Here is a 20,051-nt window from a genome sequence, read left to right as displayed (position 1 = left end):
ATATTATTATTATCTATCTCTTTCTAGTGTTGGTTCCTTTGTTTTTGCTTCCGTTGAGTTTATCTCTGCATCATTTTTGGTATTAGAGCTTGGGGAAAGCTCCTAAGGCAATTGGATTTTATGTCTAGATCAGAGTTAGAAGCTGAAACATCAAACATGATCACCAATGTTGAACTAGTAAAGAAGATGTAAGAACATGAGAAAACCAATAAGTGGTTATTGGATGAATTTGAAAAGCTGAAGGACCGGATGGAAAAGAGAGCAAAGGTTTCCTTAGAGCAAGAGGAAGAAGGGGAAGAAGAGGATACCCCTGAGTAGGAGGTGGTTAACTTACCTATAGACTATAGATACTTCATAGAAGCCCTTGAAAGAGTTGGCAAGAAGGATGCCAAAGGTGATCTACCCATCTTCTTAGGAAAGATGGATGTTGATGTTGTTGTGGATTGGATAGAAGCCTTGAACAACCATTTTGAATGTAAAAATATAGCATAAAAGGACAAGGTAAAAATTGCCAAGTCAAAGTTGAAAGGACCAGCCCTCACTTGGTGGAATTTCATTCAAGGAGAAAGGTTCAAAGAAGGTAAGAACATGATAACTTCATGGGAAAGGATGTGTGCCAAGGTGAGAGAAACATACTTACCTAAGGATTATGAAATCCAACTTCATCAAAGGAGACAAAGTTTAAGACAAAAGGAGCTAGATGTGGCAGCCTATACTAAAGAATTCCAAAAATTAAGCCTAAGGGAAAAGCAGAGTGAATGTGAAAGTGTAAAAGTTGCTAGATATCTCAATGGATTGAGGTTGAACATTCAAGAACTTAATTTATTGTGTCCTAGTACAGTATAGAAATTTTATCCACTAGCATTGAAGGTGGAAGCCAAATTGAAAAGAAGACAAGAACAAAATAGCAAAGGAAGAGGAAGAAATCAAAGGGGAAGAGAAAATTTCCAAGGAAGAGGACAAAACCATAAAGATCATAAGGAGATAAAGCAAGAAACTAGTCAAAGCGAAGGAAATTTCAAAGGTAATTTTAGAGGTAGAAGAGTAAATTCAAGAGGTGGATTTGGTAGTAAAAGGGCAAGTTTGATCATTTGTTTCAATTGCAATAAGGAGGGACATTATGCATCTAGGTGTTTGGATAGATCTAGTTCAAGTTCACAAGGTGAAAGAAGAACACATTTGGTACAAGATGATGAATACCAAGAGAAGGAGATAGTTGACTCAGATAGTGTACTTGAAAGAGGAGAAAATTTAATGATGAAAATAACACTTTTGAAAGTGCCTACTGCCATGGAACCACCACAAAGGAAAACTATCTTTAGGACTGCTTGCAAATCTAGAGGTAAGGTATGTAAAGTAATTATTGACTCGGGATCTACGGAGAATTTAGTTTCTCTTGTGATGGTTTAGAAGTTAAAACTTAAGAGAATACCTTATCCTTTTCCTTATAAGGTTTCATGGCTAACAAAGGGTCAATAAACTCTTGTAAATGAGCAAGCATGAGTTGATTTTTAGATTGGAAAGTATAAGGACGAAATTTTATGTGATATAGTTGACATGGATGCATGCCACCTATTATTTGGTAGGCCCTAGCAGTATGATTTGCAGGCACAACATGATGGAAAACTCAATATATACACCATTAAGAAGGATGGAAAGGTGATTAGATTGATTCCATTTGTTGATCATGAAGAAGTGGAAGAAAATAAAGAGAGGGAAGCCAAAATTATGATGGTTGATAAAAAGGAATTTTTACAAGACATGAAGGATGAACCTAAGCCTTGTTTTCTTTTGATGCCTAACCCACAACCACAAGAATCTATTGGAAATGATAGAAAGGAGGCTAAAACAAAGAAGGCAATTCCTAACGAAGTGAAAGAACTTTTGGATAAGTATGAATGTTTGATTTCAGAAGGTATGCCAAAGTCTTTACCACCTATATGAGACATTAGTCATTGTATTGATTTCATTCCTAGAGCTACTTTACCCAATAAGGCTGCATACAAGATGACACCTCAACAAAATGAGGAGATTGCTAGACAAGTAAAGGAGTTACTCGATTCTATCTTGATTGCAAAAGCTTGAGCCCATGTGTTGTACCTATTGTTTTGGCACCCAAGAAGGAAGGAACCTAGAGGTTGTGCATTGATTCTAGAGCCATTAATAAGATTACAATCAGATATAGGTTTCCAATACCAAGGAATTGGAAGACAAGAAAGAGGAAGGACAATCCAAGGGACTTGGATTCTATTGTCCTCAAGTGTATGGTGCAGGAGCACCCACATAAAGATCTTTTCTTGGGATGTGACCAGACCATTTTGGGGTCAATTTTCCTATTCTGTAATGATCTAGAACATTCTGTAAGCCATTTTGGCAAGATCTAGAACATTTTGTAAGCCGTTTTGGCAAGAGATCTCTTTGGGTTGGTTTTCCTATTTTGTAATAATCTAGAATGTTCTGTAGACTATCCTATCAAGTATAAATAGAGTTTTTAGGTTTAGGTTTAGAAAAAAAGTTTTTGGATATGAAGTTACGGGGAGAAGAAATTTGTAAGAGAGCAAGTGTATGTATTGTTCATTTGATGAATCAATTAGAAGAATATTATTATTATCTATCTCTTTCTAGTGTTGGTTCCTTTGTTTTTGCTTCCGTTGAGTTTATCTCTGCATCATCTTACCATATGGAGGAATTTAAATTTGGGGTCGTTCCAATAAGCATACAATCCTAGATCTTTACATGTCATCCATTTGTTCTCACTAAATATGTCACTGATAATTTAGACATCTTTTGAATTGAAATGTTTGTATCTCAAATGATATGATTCTCTATTTTGTTCTACTAAACTATTGTCTAGATTTATAACTTTCTTCTTTGAGTTTGGTATCTGAATTGGGGGATTCCAAGCTAGGGGTGAAAATAGATTGTTGTACATTGACATCTAACCTAATAAGATGGGGTACTAAAGCACTATTTTCCCCATGATGCAGAACATAGATCCCTACTTTTTTATTTTCAAGGTTGTTCTTGTTCTCCTTTTAGGATTGTTGAGCATTTTGATCAAAGGATTACCAAATCTAATAGGTATACTATTGGTTGCAAAATGAAATTTAGGTAGGTGCTTACTAGGGCTAGGGTTTTTAAGAGTTTCTAGTGGCTTAGGTTTGGTTTGAAAGGATATCTCTTTACCTTTTCCTTGTTGAGCGTATTGTGTATTGGTGAAGTGAGTTTTTTTCTTCTCCATGCAATCTACTTCCTAGGATTCTAGCACTTTGTGGGCATGGATTTTATTGCCGATGTCTATGTGTGAGTTGGCTTTCCCTTGGATTCATTGGTTGTTCCAAATCTTTACCTTAAGGCCTTTAACCATAAAATCCCTAGTTGTTTAAGCTTTGGCTATTTCTTTCCCTCTGATTTCATGGAGATTGGCTAGGGCTGAAAAACTATTTGAGCATGGTATGAAAAAATATGTTAGTTTTTTGGCCTTTGCCAAATGATTGGAAGCACTTTCTTATGGGGGTATTTGCCTTCCTTGATTTGAGTTTCTAAGTTTCTTGCCATAAACAATGGTAGACTGGTTGGAGATTACTTAGTGATATGACCATTCGAGTTTGACTTTCATGAGATGAATTTAGGATTCGTAGGATAAGTTATGCTTCATGATATGGCCTTCCTTAGCCTTGGGTTTCATAGCCTTTAGATCATTCACATTTTCCCTTCTTAAAGTAGTGAAGTTTGCATTTTTCGACCATAAGATAGAGTAGTTCACTATTTTTTTAAGATTTTACTATATTTCCTTATAGATGGTACTTGGAATATTAAATATTACCTATTTGATGATAATTTATTAGAAAATGATAAATTAAATAAATAAATAATATTTATTTATTATACTAAAAATTTATTTACTTAGATTAAAAATTAAGTTTAATTTAATTTATGTACATTAAATTATAGTTTTAAAAAATATTAATAAACACTTATCAACTCGTCATTACAAGCACAAAAGCTTCAAACTACTAGTTTTTTTTATTTTAAAGCAATTAGAAATATCTTATTGATGAGAATATTAAAAAAATAGCTTTTAATATTTTTGAATATAATATTGTAACAAAATTGATATTTATAAATATCTTATTTTAGAAAATTCTATAAAATATTTCTTACATAACTTAATTACAAAAATATATTTTAAAAAATAGATGTTTTTAATTGCTTTATTTTAAAATTTACTATAAAATATTTATTGCTTTTTATTATTAATAATATTTTATGAATTCTTTGTTAGTATATATACATATACTGTGTGAGTTCTTTGCAAGCATTATGAATACCATGAACAATCACTTTTAGGGGAAAATTAAATAAACAATTTTGAAAATGTTAATTTATAATCTATTATATATAATTATTTTAATTGATTTTAAAATATAATTATAGTATTTTTTAAATTAATGTTTCAAATCACAACTTCACACTTAATTAATGTTTCTAACGATAAATGTTCATGTTTTAAATCACAATATTACCCTAAATAAATTATAACTTATTCAACAAAATTGAGACTTACACTAATACTAAATAAAGTTGAAACCCAAATTGAATTATGACCCTAAATCTAATTAAACATAAATCATTATTTATCTTTTTTATTTTTTTTTGATAGATAATCGGTCGAAGCCTAGATTATTTATTATTCTTGTTAAGATTAGTTATTATTATGTGTTAATCTCAAGAAGATTCGAACCCATGACCTCTTCGATGAGAGGCTCGCAATTTACCAATGTGTTGTAGACTCTTGCCTATTATTTATCTAATACATTATATATTACAATTCATGTTTAATTAACATTGAGAGAGAAAAAGGAGAGGGGAGAGAGTGAGAGTGTAATCATTGGACGTGTGTGTGTGTGTGTGTGTAGAGAGAGAGAGAGAGAGAGAGAGAGAGAGAGAGAGATGTTTTCAATGGGTAGGTAGAGGGATATGATGGTGAGGTGAGGGAAGGGAGAGAGATAGAAGGCAGGGAGGGGGAGTGATTAGAGGGTATGTTTAGATGGATTAGGAATTTATAGGAGAGAGGAGGAGGCAAGAATTATATTTTAGAAACTTGGTTATGTATATTAAATATAAATTAATGGTTACATAATTCAAGGTTAAATAAATTACTAGCATTATACTAAACCAATCATGTGTTTAAATTATGCAACAAAAGCACTACATATACAATATTTTTTTAAATAAGTAAAAGAACAATTTGATGCTAACCATACAAAAATAGAACTAATAATTGCAATCCAAACCCTAAGTCTAACTGAAACCATATCCATGACAAAGTTTTTTTTTTTTAAATTAAAAATTAAAAAATTATTATCAACCAGATTTCTTCAAAAATGTCTTTCATGGTGTGCAAGACTGCTACTAGCTTATGTCTAGTTACATAAATCAAGACACCTATTTTCATCAAATCCTAAGTTTTTTTTTTTGTAAGTTAGAATTATAAGGCACCTCAAAAAGGATTACTCTCCACATATTATATATAAGTATATATATAAGCTAGTAAATATAATTGAAAGAAATCACTAAAAATTAAGTAATTTGTATTATATTAGTAAATTTTTTAATTATTGTAAAGTTAGAATAATCTAACATGACAACACATCAAAAAATTGTGTCCAATATACATTAAAGAGCTATAAACTAAGAGATGTAAGATAATGGAATATAAGAAATAAAAATATCAACTAACTTTAATTAATAAGTTAGTGTTGAATACTTCAACTACAAACAAATCTAATATATAATCAAATTCAAATTTATTGAAAAATTTGAACCCAAAAATACATAAATCTAAATAGGAGATTAGTGAAGTGAGAAATGTTATTTTTGAAGTGGCATTTAATGCTTTAATCATCTTAAAGTTTCAATCACTTATTTGTTAAAAAATACTTTTGATTCGTGAGAAATTATTCTATAAACTATCATTATTGCAAAATAAATAATAACTCGAAAATCAATTCTATTACTTTCTATTGTATTCTATTAAATTTGTTTAGAAAGAAAATTTAATAGTAGAAACTTAGCTACTTTACAGCCTTGCTTAGGTTGGATTTATGAAACAAAGAGGGGTTAATTCTGATAATTACTCAAATAACTTGATGGGAAGACCTTCCTTCGGTCGCTAATAAAAATGATACCTAGAATTGAGTATCACAAGGATGAATCCATTATACTCATTACCAGTCCCATGGCTACCATGCAAAACTACGAGTGATGAAAGTATTGATGTTACCATAGATATGGAACAGTAAGATACTACTCCGTCTAAAGTAGTTAACATGATTGATATAATGGATACAGAGCAGATGTTAATGAAACTTTGAAACGTACCTTAATCCATCATCTCAACACTGAAATTTATTAGCGTATACTAAATATAGCCCTACCATTTGAAAACCTATATGAAGTTACTTCTTGGAACCCGCGAAGTGCATTATCTGGGGTAGAGCAATACCAAACATAGCCCTGTTATTTGAGGCATAGCGAGATATGAAAACTGTATGTTTCTAATGCTTTTTCTTTTCAGTCCTTATACTTTTTCTATGGTAGAGATAGCTTTACCAGCGTAACTTCCCATAAACTCTCTTGAAACTTCCTCTTTGCGCAGAGTGCTTTTTCCTTTCAAAAATTCTCCATACCAATGTGCTGAGAACTTTGGATATCGTTGCAGCCCATTTGTGTAATTCACATGGTACATACCAAATTTGGAAGTGTATCCATAAATCCATTCAAAATTATCTAGCAGTGACCAAACAAGGTATCCACGCACGTCAGCTCCTTTCCTGACGGCATTTTATTCACATTCAAACCAAGTATAAAATGGGTGAGTAACATTTTATGATCAAACATGGATCAATGAATTTGATTCAAAAAAACTACACTATTTTTTATAGCAATATTACAATTTAATTTGATGCGGAATACTTTTCTTCTTATCAATTGATGAGTTTAAAGAGCTTTCTAATGAATGGTTCATAAGACGAAACACTTGCAGAAGATTTTGTAAATGGAGTTGTGTGAGTAGAGTGGGTTTAACCATGGAGGAAACTCAGTAGTTAAGCAAGTTCAAGCTGGAGGTGTTTCACCTCTGTGAGCATCACCTAGATTCAAAGTGTTGCATTCATTCTCATGAAAGATAGGTTTGTCTATACCACTACTCATAAAACATAGATCAATGAATTCAATTTTAAAACTACATGATTAAATCCTAATAACAATATCACAACATTTCAATGATATCAGTTATGATAGATAATGCATAAATTATGATGTATGGAAGTAACTTATGCATTGATACATCCTAGAAACTCGATAAACATTCCCCTAAAAGCAATTAGATAACCATTTCCTTATAGCTTGAGCAAAAGGTTTCAGGAGAATAGATTACAAACCTCACTGCTTTTGCTAAGTGCTTGAGTGTGTCTTCAATGTAATCTACTCGAAATGTATCATTCAGCATTTGCATGAAAGTGAGGTTGTCATTCCTTTGGTCACCGAAGCCTGCCAGGAAGAAAACAGAACTGGCAAGTTAAGTTCGAGCATTACATGGCTAATTAACGAAGGAAAAGAGCTAGAGTTCTAGTTTTAACAAACATTACTATTTACTGTACCATTTTCTGTTATGAATATAGGAGGGTTGGAATAACGGGTCTTGATATAATCCACTATCTTCTCAATTCCGAAAGGCACACCATACATATCTGGTGGGTACATCTGCTAAATTGCAAATTCTCAGTCATTCATGTTATATCAATTTTAAGGGCATCAAACACAGTTGCAGAGAGATAAATTAGAAATTGATCATACACAAACCTGTGGACCAATAGGGATGCCATTTTTCACATCTGTCATTAGAGTTGAAGGCAAGAATTAGTAGTCTTATGCTAGTTAAAATCAAGAAACCAAAAACTATAATCAGGCTCTTAGGTTATAACTGGTGGCATTGGTCAAAGTATCCTGATAGAAATCACGATTGGGTGAATTTATAAGTTCCGAAGCATCGATGGCATAGCGTGAGCCGTAGTAATTTAGACCAATGAAATCAAATGAGCCCCGCAGTTGCTTGTGTAAGTCCTCTGTGATAAGAGGCAGTCGTTTGCCCACCAGCTTACGCATAATGGCTGGATATTCTCCAAATGCTAATGGATCCAAACACCTGCAAAAGGCATCAACTTAACTCTATATGCATGCAACCCAGAATACAATTTATGGTAAAAAAATTCTATCAAGTCACATAGGTAGCATTAGGTACCATCCATTATGAAATGTAATAATTCTTTCAGCAGCTTCAAGGTCTTGTGGAATGTTTCTCAGCGGTTCAAACCATGCAGCTGAGATAACAATTCCAATGAACCCTCCTTGATGAGTCTGCACTGTTCCTTAATAAATTAGTTGCAATGACAGAATGTAAACTCTTTAATTCCTCGGTTTATCCAAATTGGACAAAATTAGGTTTGCAAGGGTAGTTTTATTGAAGGTAATCTTGTAAAAGAAAAATGATAAAGTTGAAGAATTTACTTTATCAGAAGATTGGAAATGAGAGGCATAACCACTTTTTTTTAAAAATGCTAAGAAAACTAGATTTAGTAACATGAACCCGTTTAAGAGAGATTATCGACATAAAACATGTTCAAATGTTGCAACTTGCATAGTTATCTTTTCAGAATCTTTCAGATTAATCCCTAAATACTGATTAATGATTACTCTTGCTTTGTAAAAAGAGAAAATTTGAAGATCTATTTAATGATCATGTACCTATGTAAGAGAAGATATCAAACATAAAAAGATATGTTCAATGTTGCATCAATTATCTTTGCATAATCTTGTAGGGGAATGGAAAAATAGCAAGGTTGCACGGGTACGTGGGTACGTGTGTATGCCTAATTTTTTCTATATAATTAATATTTTATAGAAAATATAAAAATCAAAATATATGTCATGAGTCATGACATTGAGCATTCAAAACAAAAAATTTGAAAATATGAGCCATAAGTATATATATATGCTATTGTTGAATGTTTAATGTTTAAAATATTTTTCATAATAGGGGACAAAGGTACTTGGGTATCTCAAACTTATTTAAAAATTATACTTTTATATTTATAAAAAATCTGAAATTATGAGTCATGACAATGGTTTTTCAAAACAAGAACAGTGATAAAGTTTGCAAATGTAATGTATTGTTTTCAGTTTCAGATTTGCTATATGTTTGAAATAAGAATACATGATAAATGTTTAGATGCATAACAAAGAAGGCAGACTTTAAACATGAACAAGAAGATCATAAATCATATGACAATGACATATTGCAAATGATAAACTTATGACTTGAACAGTGATAAAGTTTACTGTTAATGAGTATCAAAGTTTCAGACTGATTTGGTATTGAATTAAGTTTGATAAACAAGCAGCTAATACAAAAATAAAAAATCAAAAATAAAAATTCAGAATCTTAATCAAGGTCCTTAGCTATGATGCTCTCCATCGAGTACCCGGTAGGTGGGATATGTGTACCCGGTACTTGGGTACGTGGGTATGAGTACTGGGGGTGTGGGTACGAGTACCCATGCAACCTTGAAAAATACTAATCAATGATTACTCTTGCTATGCAAGATGAGAAAATTTGAAGATGTCTAAATGTGAATAAGCATTGCCCATAGAATTTTGTATTAAGTAAATGAAACATAAAATGGCTACACAATTGGCTAGATGGGTTACAAGCATAGTTACACTGCCCGGGGATGGGAGGGTGGCAGAACGAGGGGACAAGTTTTCAGAACAGGGAACAGAGGGGCTTTAATTTAGGGACAGATGGGGATAGTGGCGGGGACAAGGGAGTTGCATATAATATGCATATGGTACTTAAAATGCTAGTTATGAAAAGATGTATCGCAATATAAGATATAAAGATGTAAAAGAGTAAATACTTGAACATTGAACATTAATAGTCAAATCAGTAAATAGTCAACACTAGGATGTCCCCCCATCCTTGATGGAGGTGATGGAATCTAGTGGCACCGCTGAAAACAAAGAATGAAGTCCCCAAATCTCATGTGCGTCCCCATCTCCGAGACATGGGACAAAAGGGGGAGGGATGCATCTCCATGTTACCATCGTTACAGGTGTTTTAGGAGATAAGAATTCCACACCGCCCCCCTCCCCACCCCCCCCCCCCCCCAAAAAAAAAAAATATTTTGATGGTTTCCATATATCTTATAGATATGGATTTGATTGAAGTGGCACCAGAAATACTGTAAATGACATTTAGGCCATCAAGAAAACCTTTTCTGCAGGTTTCCTACCTGTATATCCTACATAATACATATTTCTAATTGCACGGTACCTGATATTCTCTTCTGTAGATATCCACAGCAGCAGCATGGGCACGCAGCACATTGTGCATGGCAATGTAAGGCTCTGTTGAAGAGTTTCCTGCACTGCAACTCCCAAATGGATGCGAGCACCTGTTTGGAGGATAGTCCCCTGTATCATACTCCTTGAAAATGAAGACATTGGGCTCATTAAAAGTGGTCCAGTACTTTACTCTGTCACCAAACATTCTGAAACAGGTTTCTGAATAATGTACGAAATCATCTCTGCAGAAGCCAAAAAGGTCTCAAATCTCTTCATTGTAATGGAGCTAAAAGCCATTGCACTAGACAAAAGTGAAACAGAGCAATAGAAAGGGATATTACATAAAGCGTGGATTTAGCCAACTCCCATATTGGTCTTCCAAGGCCTGCGGAATGTCGTAGTGACAAAGTGTCACAAATGGCTGGATCCCTGTCACAGATAAGATCCAAACCCTTGGGAAGTCCTCTTCTACACCATAAATAGTAAGGCCAAGTAAAGGCTCGAAAGCAAGAGAAAGTGGAAAGATGAATGCCTTTGCTGAGAAGCTCATTGATCAGATTATTGTAGTATTTGACTCCAAGAGGATTGATTTTTCCATCACCTTCTGCATATAGACAAGTTCAGCTAACTTAAACAATCATAAAAAGCAATTAATTATATCTTCTGCAGGTTTGATGTAATTCCTTTTCTGATCCTGCTCCAAAATTTTATTTTATTTTAAATCTTGAAATGAGGGCTCCCAAAACCTTCGAAGCTTATTTCTAATCTTGATACCAATAACAGAAGATATCATCGGTACCATCCCCATTATAGTTCTCCTTCAGACAATTTGTTTAAGGGAATGCATTATTAATTTACTTACTAGGAAAAATACGAGACCAAGCAATGGAGAACCTGTACATCTCCACTCCCATTTTCCACATTATTTCCACATCTTCCTGCAAAATTTAACAAACAATTCCCATCAAGCTAATTGTAGACCACCGGCTGTCTGACAGACCCCAATGGCTGGACAGTGCCTCAAAGGGTAGGCTAGTTTAAAATGGCATATAAAAACTCTGTAAAATGGATGATATTGTTAAGGACCTTTACGTATAGTACTGGATATTTAAAAGTTGAAGACCAACATTCATTTCTCTGCTTACAAACCAACTTGAAGAACTAAATAAAGGAATGGTTTCTGCTTATACTTTATAGCGGTGATATTCATCCACGGCAATGTCACCATTCTTTCCATCTGCAATTTTCCCTGCAATATTAAGGCAAAACTACCCTTTTTAGGCTATTGGCATACCAGACACCAAATTCTTAAATGTTAATGTTACTTCCATTTCAAGCATTCTAAATGTGAAGAAAACTACAAAAGTATAATTTCTTACCAGGGACATGGACAAACACATCCCAATTGCTGAGGCCCTTCCCATCTTCAGCATAACCCCCCTCATACTAAACATCATTGTTATTTTATCAGTTGATAGTTCAATCAGACCCCCGCTTAAAGGAATGAAAAACAATCTATTAAAAAGTGTTACAAATTATTTATTTTCACTATATCAGACAAACCCTAAAAGTAATAATCGTGTCCAATGAAGTGGAAGCTCAATACCTGGTAGGCAGACGAACCGACTCCGAATATAAAATTTAATGGAAAAGCTTTTCTACTAAATTCTCCGCCATCCTCTGCCGTGGCATAAAAGGAACAAGAAATCAACAGTAGACCATATATGATTTTTTCAATACCCATTGTAACTGGAATCTCATAAAATTCATCGGGTTTGTTTTAAAGAGATTATATAACAAAAAAATTAGTGATCTGTATCTATCACTTAACAAGATAGGCTTCTACCAGCCGTAAAATCAGTGGATATGTTTTGAACAGAAAGGTGGTGTCTTCTTTCAATGCCCTAATTCTCAAAATGAATTTGAGCCGCGAGTGGGTGATATTATTCTGCTGCTAGGCGACAGAGAAATTAACAGCAGACGGAACTTACCCTGCGAAAAATCCTCATCTCAGAATCAAAGTTACCACTCAAAATAATCCAGGAGATTGATGCTACAAATTTTTTAGCGTTCATAATCATTTTTAAAAATGTTTGTTTATTAATATATGTGATAATGGGTTGTAGGTATTATTGGTGAAGGTGAACCATACCAAATTATTCTATCATGGATAAAGTATTGTAAAGTATTGCAAGTGCAAGTTCCTACATTATAAAGAATGAAGTATTAGTAAAAATTCTTCATCAAAATAGGAAGATATGTCAATAATGTAGGCTCACTATTTTCACATTGGTTTGAAATTCAAAAAGAAAAAATATGTGTCAATAATATAAGTCGATAATGTAAGCTCCTTATATGTGACTTGAACATTTTAGATCTCTATTTCTTACAGACAAGTTTAATCATTATTGGAATGTCTTAGGTTTTCATATGTCCATTATAACAAAGAAATTTATTAAGATTAAAGGGATTTTTTCTTTTCTTTTTTGAGGCAATATGATGCAGGAGCATCCTAGGTGTAAGAGCAATCTTGTGTCAACTCAAAACATTTTATTTAGTTGTTTGAATAAGGGTTGTCTTAGTGCATAGTTGTTGTTTGTGGAGGCTTGCTACTTAGTAAGTCAGTCATATGAGCTCAGAACATCCTAATTTCAAAGGTGGATATTCATCTTGGACATATCAGTCAACGAATTGAGGTGCAATGCTATATCATGCATATTCATGGATTTATTGCAGATTTTTGGTGTGCAATTTTGGTATAAAAACTTATGGCTCATTGTTGAAGGCCTAAATGTGCCTAGATGATGCTTGAAAACTCATCGGATGTGTGCTTGCACTAGTTGGGCTTAAAGATTAGAAGTTGGGGTTTCTAAAAAGTGGTTATAATAGCCAATCAAAGCAATAGTTTGAGAGTTATGGCCTTCAGAATTTGGGCTGACCAAAACTTCCAAAATAAATGTCAAAAATATATTTGGTTGACTATACATGTATTGTTAGGCTTCGTCAACCCTAGGTATTAAGTTTGAGTGTCAAGAACCTTCTCGGGTGGCATAAAATTGTCTATTTAATATATGACTAAACATTATCTAGGACAACTCTAGGTAGTAGTTTACAGCTTTGTTTTGTAGATTATTGCAATGAAGGTGTCCATGTGGGTTAACATATTGTTATTCTAAATTCTATAGTTCCGCATTTGCGGTGATAATAAGAAGCCCATATTTTGTTTTCGCAAAGAGTTCTTATTTCTTTGTTTATGTTATGTGTTTATGATATTAATGGGAGTACCCTTCATTAAGTGGTATCAGAGTTGGATTTCCTGAGTGTGTAAACAGATCATCGACTCTGAGGTTATTACACTAGGACCATAGTTTGGGTTGAGCATGTAGACATATCACCAATTGTGAGGCAGTTTGCACTAGGATTTTGGTGGAATCGCTAAAATACCTCCACGAAGACAGCGTGGTGGAAGAGTTGTAGTTGTTACACCTAAGGTTTTTAGAGCCTTCCAAAGATAGATGCAAGCATTGGAAGAATAAATGTGCATGGGAATAAATATTATCATAAGAAATGAAAGTGACGATGAGGATAAAGAAGAAGAAAATGTTGAAGTAGAGTCAATTCTAAACCTAGAGGAATTGAGACTTTTTAAGGCCATCTCCAAGACTAGAAAAATACCTAAGTTTGAGGTTCCCCCAATTTTAGGAAACCTTAACATAGAGGAGTTGATTGATTTGATCAATGAATTGGAGGAATACTTTAAGCATGAAGATATTAAGGATCCTGATAGGGTCAAATTCGCAAAGGTGAAACTAAAGGCACATGTGAAGATCTGGTGGCAGGAGATTCAATTAGAGTGAAATAGAAGAGGAAAGGACAGAATCACCAAATGGGACCGAATGATAGATAAATTGAAGAGACAATTCATTCTTGTGGATTATGAGCTAGATTTGCTTAAGAAAATAAAAGGGTTGAAGCAAGCGGGTAGATCTATTCAAGAGTATACCAAAGAGTTCTACCGAGTTCTCATAGAATGGGCCATGCAGAAGCTGATAAGGAGAAAGTTGTTCATTATCTTAATGGGTTAAGGCCAAGAATTTAGGAGGAGTTGGATATAGTTCAAATTGTTAGAAATAATAGTTCACCAATATAACTAAGAGTGGGGTTGAATTAGTTATATGAAAATTTAAAACATTTATCTTTTTAAACAATCTTGACTATTCAACCAAAGTAAACCATAAAGAGATGCACATACACAATTACACCATATATGTTGACTAGGGAAACCCTTGATCAGAGGGAAAACCCCAGTGAGAATGATGCCCACAAAATGATGTACTAGTATGAATATTCCTTGTTAGAGGATGGACCCTGTTAGGAGTCTTATTACAACACTTAGTAGAAAGAGTCCCTATTAGGAGACTTTGAATCCTTATTAGGAGATTCTAACCCTATTAGGAGTTGTGGAAGGTAGTTGAACCCACTATCCAAACGGATTCAAGATCATATCAACAAACCCACTGTCCAATTGATCTCGGTATTATTCCTTTCAGAATAATAGATGTGTAACAAGCTTTTACTACTTCCTCTATCTAGTATGTCGGATTCCTTCACCTTCAAATCATGCAATCAGATATGAAACTCTGTATTCAATAGCAATACAATCATTAAGGTCATTTACACACATTAGTAAGTCACTCTGCTTCGCTGCTTAGTAATTCACAAGTCTCTTCTACTCTATATATCTAAAACACGAAAAACATCTTTCCTTTATACCATACTCAATAAATAAATCCTTGAGTTGGATTTGCACTTCATTATCATACATTAAAATTAAATAAAATACACATTTAATTAATGTTGTTGACTCACAGTTATACAAAAACTTTCACACATGCGACTTTCGTACATGTGCACTCTCTGACATCATTAGTGGTCAGTATACTATCTCTAGTTAACTGTGCAACCCTTTATTACAAATGTAATGAGCTGTAGCAATCACACAATGGTAACTACTTTTCTAATACTCTATTTCCATGTAGTTCTCTATAGATCAATCATATCTTCTGTACACTATCGATTCAAGTTCTATGCACTCGCCCAAGTAACAAATACATACTGTAGTATGTGTTGGTAATTGCACGTAAGCAAATAAGTGATAAATCACCCTTAATACAAGAAACAAAGTATGTTGCTCTATCAGTCTTTTACAAACTCATTACTATGTTGTCATCAATGAAAAACATAGTTATAAATACATCATAACAATGTTTTGCAATGCTCCCCATAGCATCAACATTCATGCTAACAATCTTTCCCTTTAGCATTGATGGCAACATAGATGAAAAACATCTAAGTTCCAAGAATACCAAATCATGTTTTGCTTTCTTCCCAATTGAATGTTTTTCATGTCACTCTCTCCCCCATTGACATCAATGTCAAAGATAATACACAAATGGTTCAATTTCTTGAACATACAGTAATTTATCAGCACGACCACAAGTCCATCTATTGCTTTACATTTTTTTGCATATAACTCTATAAACAACTCAAGTGTCTAAATACACTATTGTATACCAATTATCAAGAGTCCTTTGTTGACTTTGTTCATTACAGATACTCCCCCATTAAGGAAGCATTAGTATTGATTCCAGTATAACAATGGTGCTATGTACCCTAAACTAATGCACTTATGCATCTTCTATTCTAAATTAGGCAGGGGCATAACCCCAAGCATACCTCTTAGGTACTCAAATGTATCCTTTGGTAGGGCCTTCGTGGAAATGGTTGCAATTTTTTCCTTAGTGTAAATATATTCCAGTCTGATTTCTTTCTCTGAAACTTTCTCTCTCAACACATGATACTTTATAGCGATGTGCTTAGTCTTAGAATGAAAAATAGGATTCTTAGACATGTTAACCATACTTGTGTTATCATAGTAAATGGTAATAGGTTTTTTGAATGTAATTTCAATATCCTTCATCATTTGCTTCTTCCATATGACTTGATTACAGTTGTTTGTTGCTCCAACATATTTTTCTTCTGTAGTACTTTGTGAGGTGCAATCTTTCTTTTTGTTGAGCCAAGGAACTAGTCTTCCTCTGAGAAAGAATGCTCCTTCACGGGTGCTTTTTCTGTCATCCATATCTCAAGCCCAATCAACAATAGTATAGGCACAAAGAGTGAAATCATTACTTCTATCATACCAAATGCCATAATCAGATCATGTCCCTTTCAGATATCTAAATATCCTTTTTAGAGCTGCATAGTGATATTCTTTGGGATCAGCCTGAAATCTTGCCACAATTCCAACTACGTTAGCTACATCTAGTCTACTATGAGTCAGATAATACAATCCTCTAATCATAGATCTGTACTTCTTTTGTTCAATAGTAGGTGTCTAGTCCTTGCTTGATAACTTGTGACCAGCTAATATAGGGGTTGCAATGCGTTTACAATTTTCTAGTCCAAACCTTTTCAGCAAATCTTTCAAATGCTTGGTTTGAGAAATAAAGATACCTTCTTTGTTTTGAACAATTTGCAATCCAAAAAAAATTTTCATTTCTCCTATCATGCTCATTTGAAATTCATTCTTCATGTCTTCTGAGAATTTGTTACTAGCTTCATCATTTCCTCCAAAAATGATATCATCAACAAATACAATGATTATTAACATACCATTTTCTATTTCTTTCAAGTACAAGTTTCTATCTATTGTTCCTTTAGCAAATTCAAGTTTTGCTAGGTATTTACCCAATCTTGCATACCAAGTTCTAGGTGCTTGTTTTAATCCATATAAGACTTTCTTTAATCTACAAACCATATCCTTCTCTTTTGTTAAATGAAAACCTTATGGTTGCTCAATATAAACTTCTTATTCAAGTTCTCCATTCAAGAATGTTGACTTAACATCCATCTGATATACTTTAAAAAATTCATTTGCTGCATATGCCAGGAACATTCTGACTGCTTCCATTCTTGCCACAAGTATATATGTTTCCTCATAGTCAATTCCTTCTTGCTAAGAGTAGCCTTTCCATACTAGTCTTGCTTTGTTTCTTATTACTTCTCCTTGTTCTTTCATTTTATTTCTGAATACCCACTTTGTGCCAATCACATTTTTGTCCTTGGGTTTAGGAACTAATTCCCATGTGTCATTTTTTATTATCTGCTAAGTTCTTCCTCCATTGCTTTTATCCAATGATCATTCTTGATTGCTTCATTTGTGCTCTTTGGTTCCACTTGAGATATTAAACATAGTTCTTCATTGATTCTGCTTCTTGTCATTACTCTTTTCTTTTTGCTTCCTATTATATGATCAACAGGATGATTTCTTATCATATTCTTATTTGGGGTAGGAGTTGCTGCTTCAACTCTTATTTCAAGCAATACACTCTGCTCTACTCTTAGTTCTTCAGTTTGCACATTATTTTACAAGTCATTGTTAGTGATGGTTTTCATATCTTCATGCTTAGCCTCTAGATCATCAATAGTTACCAAAGTTATCTCTTCTACTACTCTATTTTTCTTAATCTTATCACAATCGCTTAGGAATTCTTCATCTTTATTAGAAAGAAAACTCTTTCTTTCTTTTCTCAATCTCTTAGGACATTTACTTGAAAAATGACCAAAATCTTTACATGTCCAACAAACAAGAAACTTCATACCTTTAGGTTCTCTCCTTGTAAGAAAATTGATACCTTCTTTTATCTTTGTAACATCTTCTGTTCTAAATCTATCTTTGCTTGTGTTGCAATTTCCTTATATGTAGTAGAAGGATTCTAGATCTATAAACTCAATATTATGTTCTTTAAAAAAATCTGATAACTCACCAATAATTTCCATAGCTTGTCTGTCGAATTTTCTTTTGTCATATGCAAGACTTTCTTCTTTCATTAGGTTCAGTTGAAATACATTATCTCTAGTTCTTGTGCTAGTACTAAGTAGTTTTCCTTCCTTGTCCTTGATGATGCATGTGTCATTACCAAAATATAATTGGTAACCTTTGTCCATAAGCTATCCAACACTTAACAAGTTATCTCTTAGAAATCAAAAAAATAAACATCATCAGTATTTGTTTTACCATCTAGTGTGATAGACCCAATTCTTGTAATGTGATAGGCTGCATTGTTCCCTACTCTAAGAATTCCTCCATCATGGCTTTTAATTTTGAAAAATTTTCTCATACCACTAGTAATGTGATGTGAACAACCACTATCAATGATCCAATCTTTCTTTTCAACTTGTGTGATCAACGAACTTTCTTCTCTGATCTCTATCAAGATCATCCTCCTTTATAGCTACGAATCCTGTAAGAATTTTTCTTAGGGCAAGATTCTCCCAAGATCGTAGAACTTGAACACAAGCACAACTGTAGACCAAAGAAGAGTATGATCAATATATCAAAGTATGTCCTCATACATTGATCTGTATTGTGTGTACAAACACACTAGGAGTTCTTGTATATAAAGGCCTCTTACGAAGCACCTAGAATGTCTCTAGAAAGAACCAGGAGATAAGATAAGCATGACAACTAAGTACATGTCTTATCCATCATTCTAGATGAGAGGATAAGAATGACAAGGTGTATCTCAAGTATAGATTTTGTAGACACCATGTGCTTAATTAGTGTGCTAACTCCTATGTTATAGACACCATGTGCATAAAAGAGGTGCAAACTCCTATGTTGTCAACATGACAACTCACAAGAGTATGCATACTCCTAGGTGACTAATAAATAAATAATAAAAATATGCATTAACCTAAGTAAACTTAAGTAAGTGTAAATAGTAAATACTTATTTATACCAACACCCCCCCTTAAGTGCAACTTAGGGGAATGCACTTAAGTTCACAAGAACTAGGATGAAATGCATGATGGGTCCCAACTACTAGGCCATGTTAGGTACCCATGTAAATAATGAGATGCTATCTCTCATAAAGCGGAGAAAGAGGGAAAACCTCATGGGAACCCCCCCCCACAAAAAAAAAGAAAAAGAGAGAGAGAGAGATGAAAAGGGATGCATGGATGGATGGAGTAATCAAGACCCCCCCCATTATGACATGCATCCAGTATATACAAGAGAGTAAAAGGAGAAGGACAAAACCCCTAAGAAGAAAAAGTCCCCCCCAAAAAGGAGAAGAAGGAGACGAGGTAGTCCCCCCCTAAAGGTAGCGTGTCAATCAATGAGAAATGCTCCAATGTAGAAGTTGATCCATGACCATTGAATGATGTTCCTCCCATTTGGAAGAAATAATGGCAAGGGTACCTATGAAATATGTCCCCTGTATGGAGAAAGAATCTCGATGATGTAAGGTATCTCTGAAACCTGTTCAAGTGTTCCTGTGTCAATACCAATGGTTGCTCCATCCAAGATTGCTGAAAAGAACATGTGTATATCGAGCAAGGATCCATGTAGAACCTGTCTTAAAGAACCAACAATCTTCTCAAATGTGAAAGAGAACTCCGACAATTGTTGTACCTAAGGATCCATAATCATATCAACCTGTGAAGATTGATCGTGTAGAGTATGGACATGAGGTCCAAAGTGAGCCCTCATAACAACTGCAGAAGGATCATCCTCAGCAAAGAGAAGTGGTAGATCATCAAAAAAGTCTTCCAAATCTATTGTGTCTGACTCTATGAAG

The 20,051-nt window shown here is 33.9% G+C and overlaps 1 protein-coding gene across 4 annotated transcripts; it reads right to left on the bottom strand.

Moving 5' to 3' along the window:
- Positions 1 to 6,149: 6,149 nt before the first annotated feature.
- LOC149540757 (coniferin beta-glucosidase-like) lies at positions 6,150 to 12,420 on the bottom strand. 4 transcript variants are annotated; one of them, XM_089801851.1, is made up of 14 exons: positions 12,399 to 12,420; positions 12,014 to 12,087; positions 11,787 to 11,853; positions 11,598 to 11,656; positions 11,270 to 11,345; positions 10,940 to 11,011; positions 10,749 to 10,836; positions 10,397 to 10,649; positions 8,306 to 8,421; positions 7,989 to 8,209; positions 7,867 to 7,898; positions 7,665 to 7,767; positions 7,446 to 7,554; positions 6,150 to 6,836 (listed from the first exon to the last, which is right to left on the bottom strand). In XM_089801851.1, the coding sequence occupies exons 5-14, from the start codon at positions 11,328 to 11,330 to the stop codon at positions 6,584 to 6,586; spliced, it is 1,308 nt and encodes a 435-aa protein (XP_089657977.1). In that variant the 5' UTR covers positions 11,331 to 11,345; positions 11,598 to 11,656; positions 11,787 to 11,853; positions 12,014 to 12,087; positions 12,399 to 12,420; the 3' UTR covers positions 6,150 to 6,583. The 4 variants fall into 4 exon arrangements, with proteins under 4 accessions (XP_089657977.1, XP_089657974.1, XP_089657975.1 ...); XM_089801848.1 differs by lacking the exon at positions 12,399 to 12,420 and having other exon boundaries at positions 7,665 to 7,770; positions 12,014 to 12,246; XM_089801849.1 differs by lacking the exon at positions 12,399 to 12,420 and having other exon boundaries at positions 12,014 to 12,245.
- Positions 12,421 to 20,051: the final 7,631 nt, after the last annotated feature.

Source organism: Cupressus sempervirens, chromosome 9 (genome assembly GCF_028749045.1).
Source record: "Cupressus sempervirens isolate cs-2001-9-10 chromosome 9, ASM2874904v1, whole genome shotgun sequence".
Lineage (NCBI taxonomy): Eukaryota > Viridiplantae > Streptophyta > Pinopsida > Cupressales > Cupressaceae > Cupressus > Cupressus sempervirens.
Note: the sequence above shows the minus strand (reverse complement) of the source record. Positions and strands in the feature narration are given on the sequence as shown.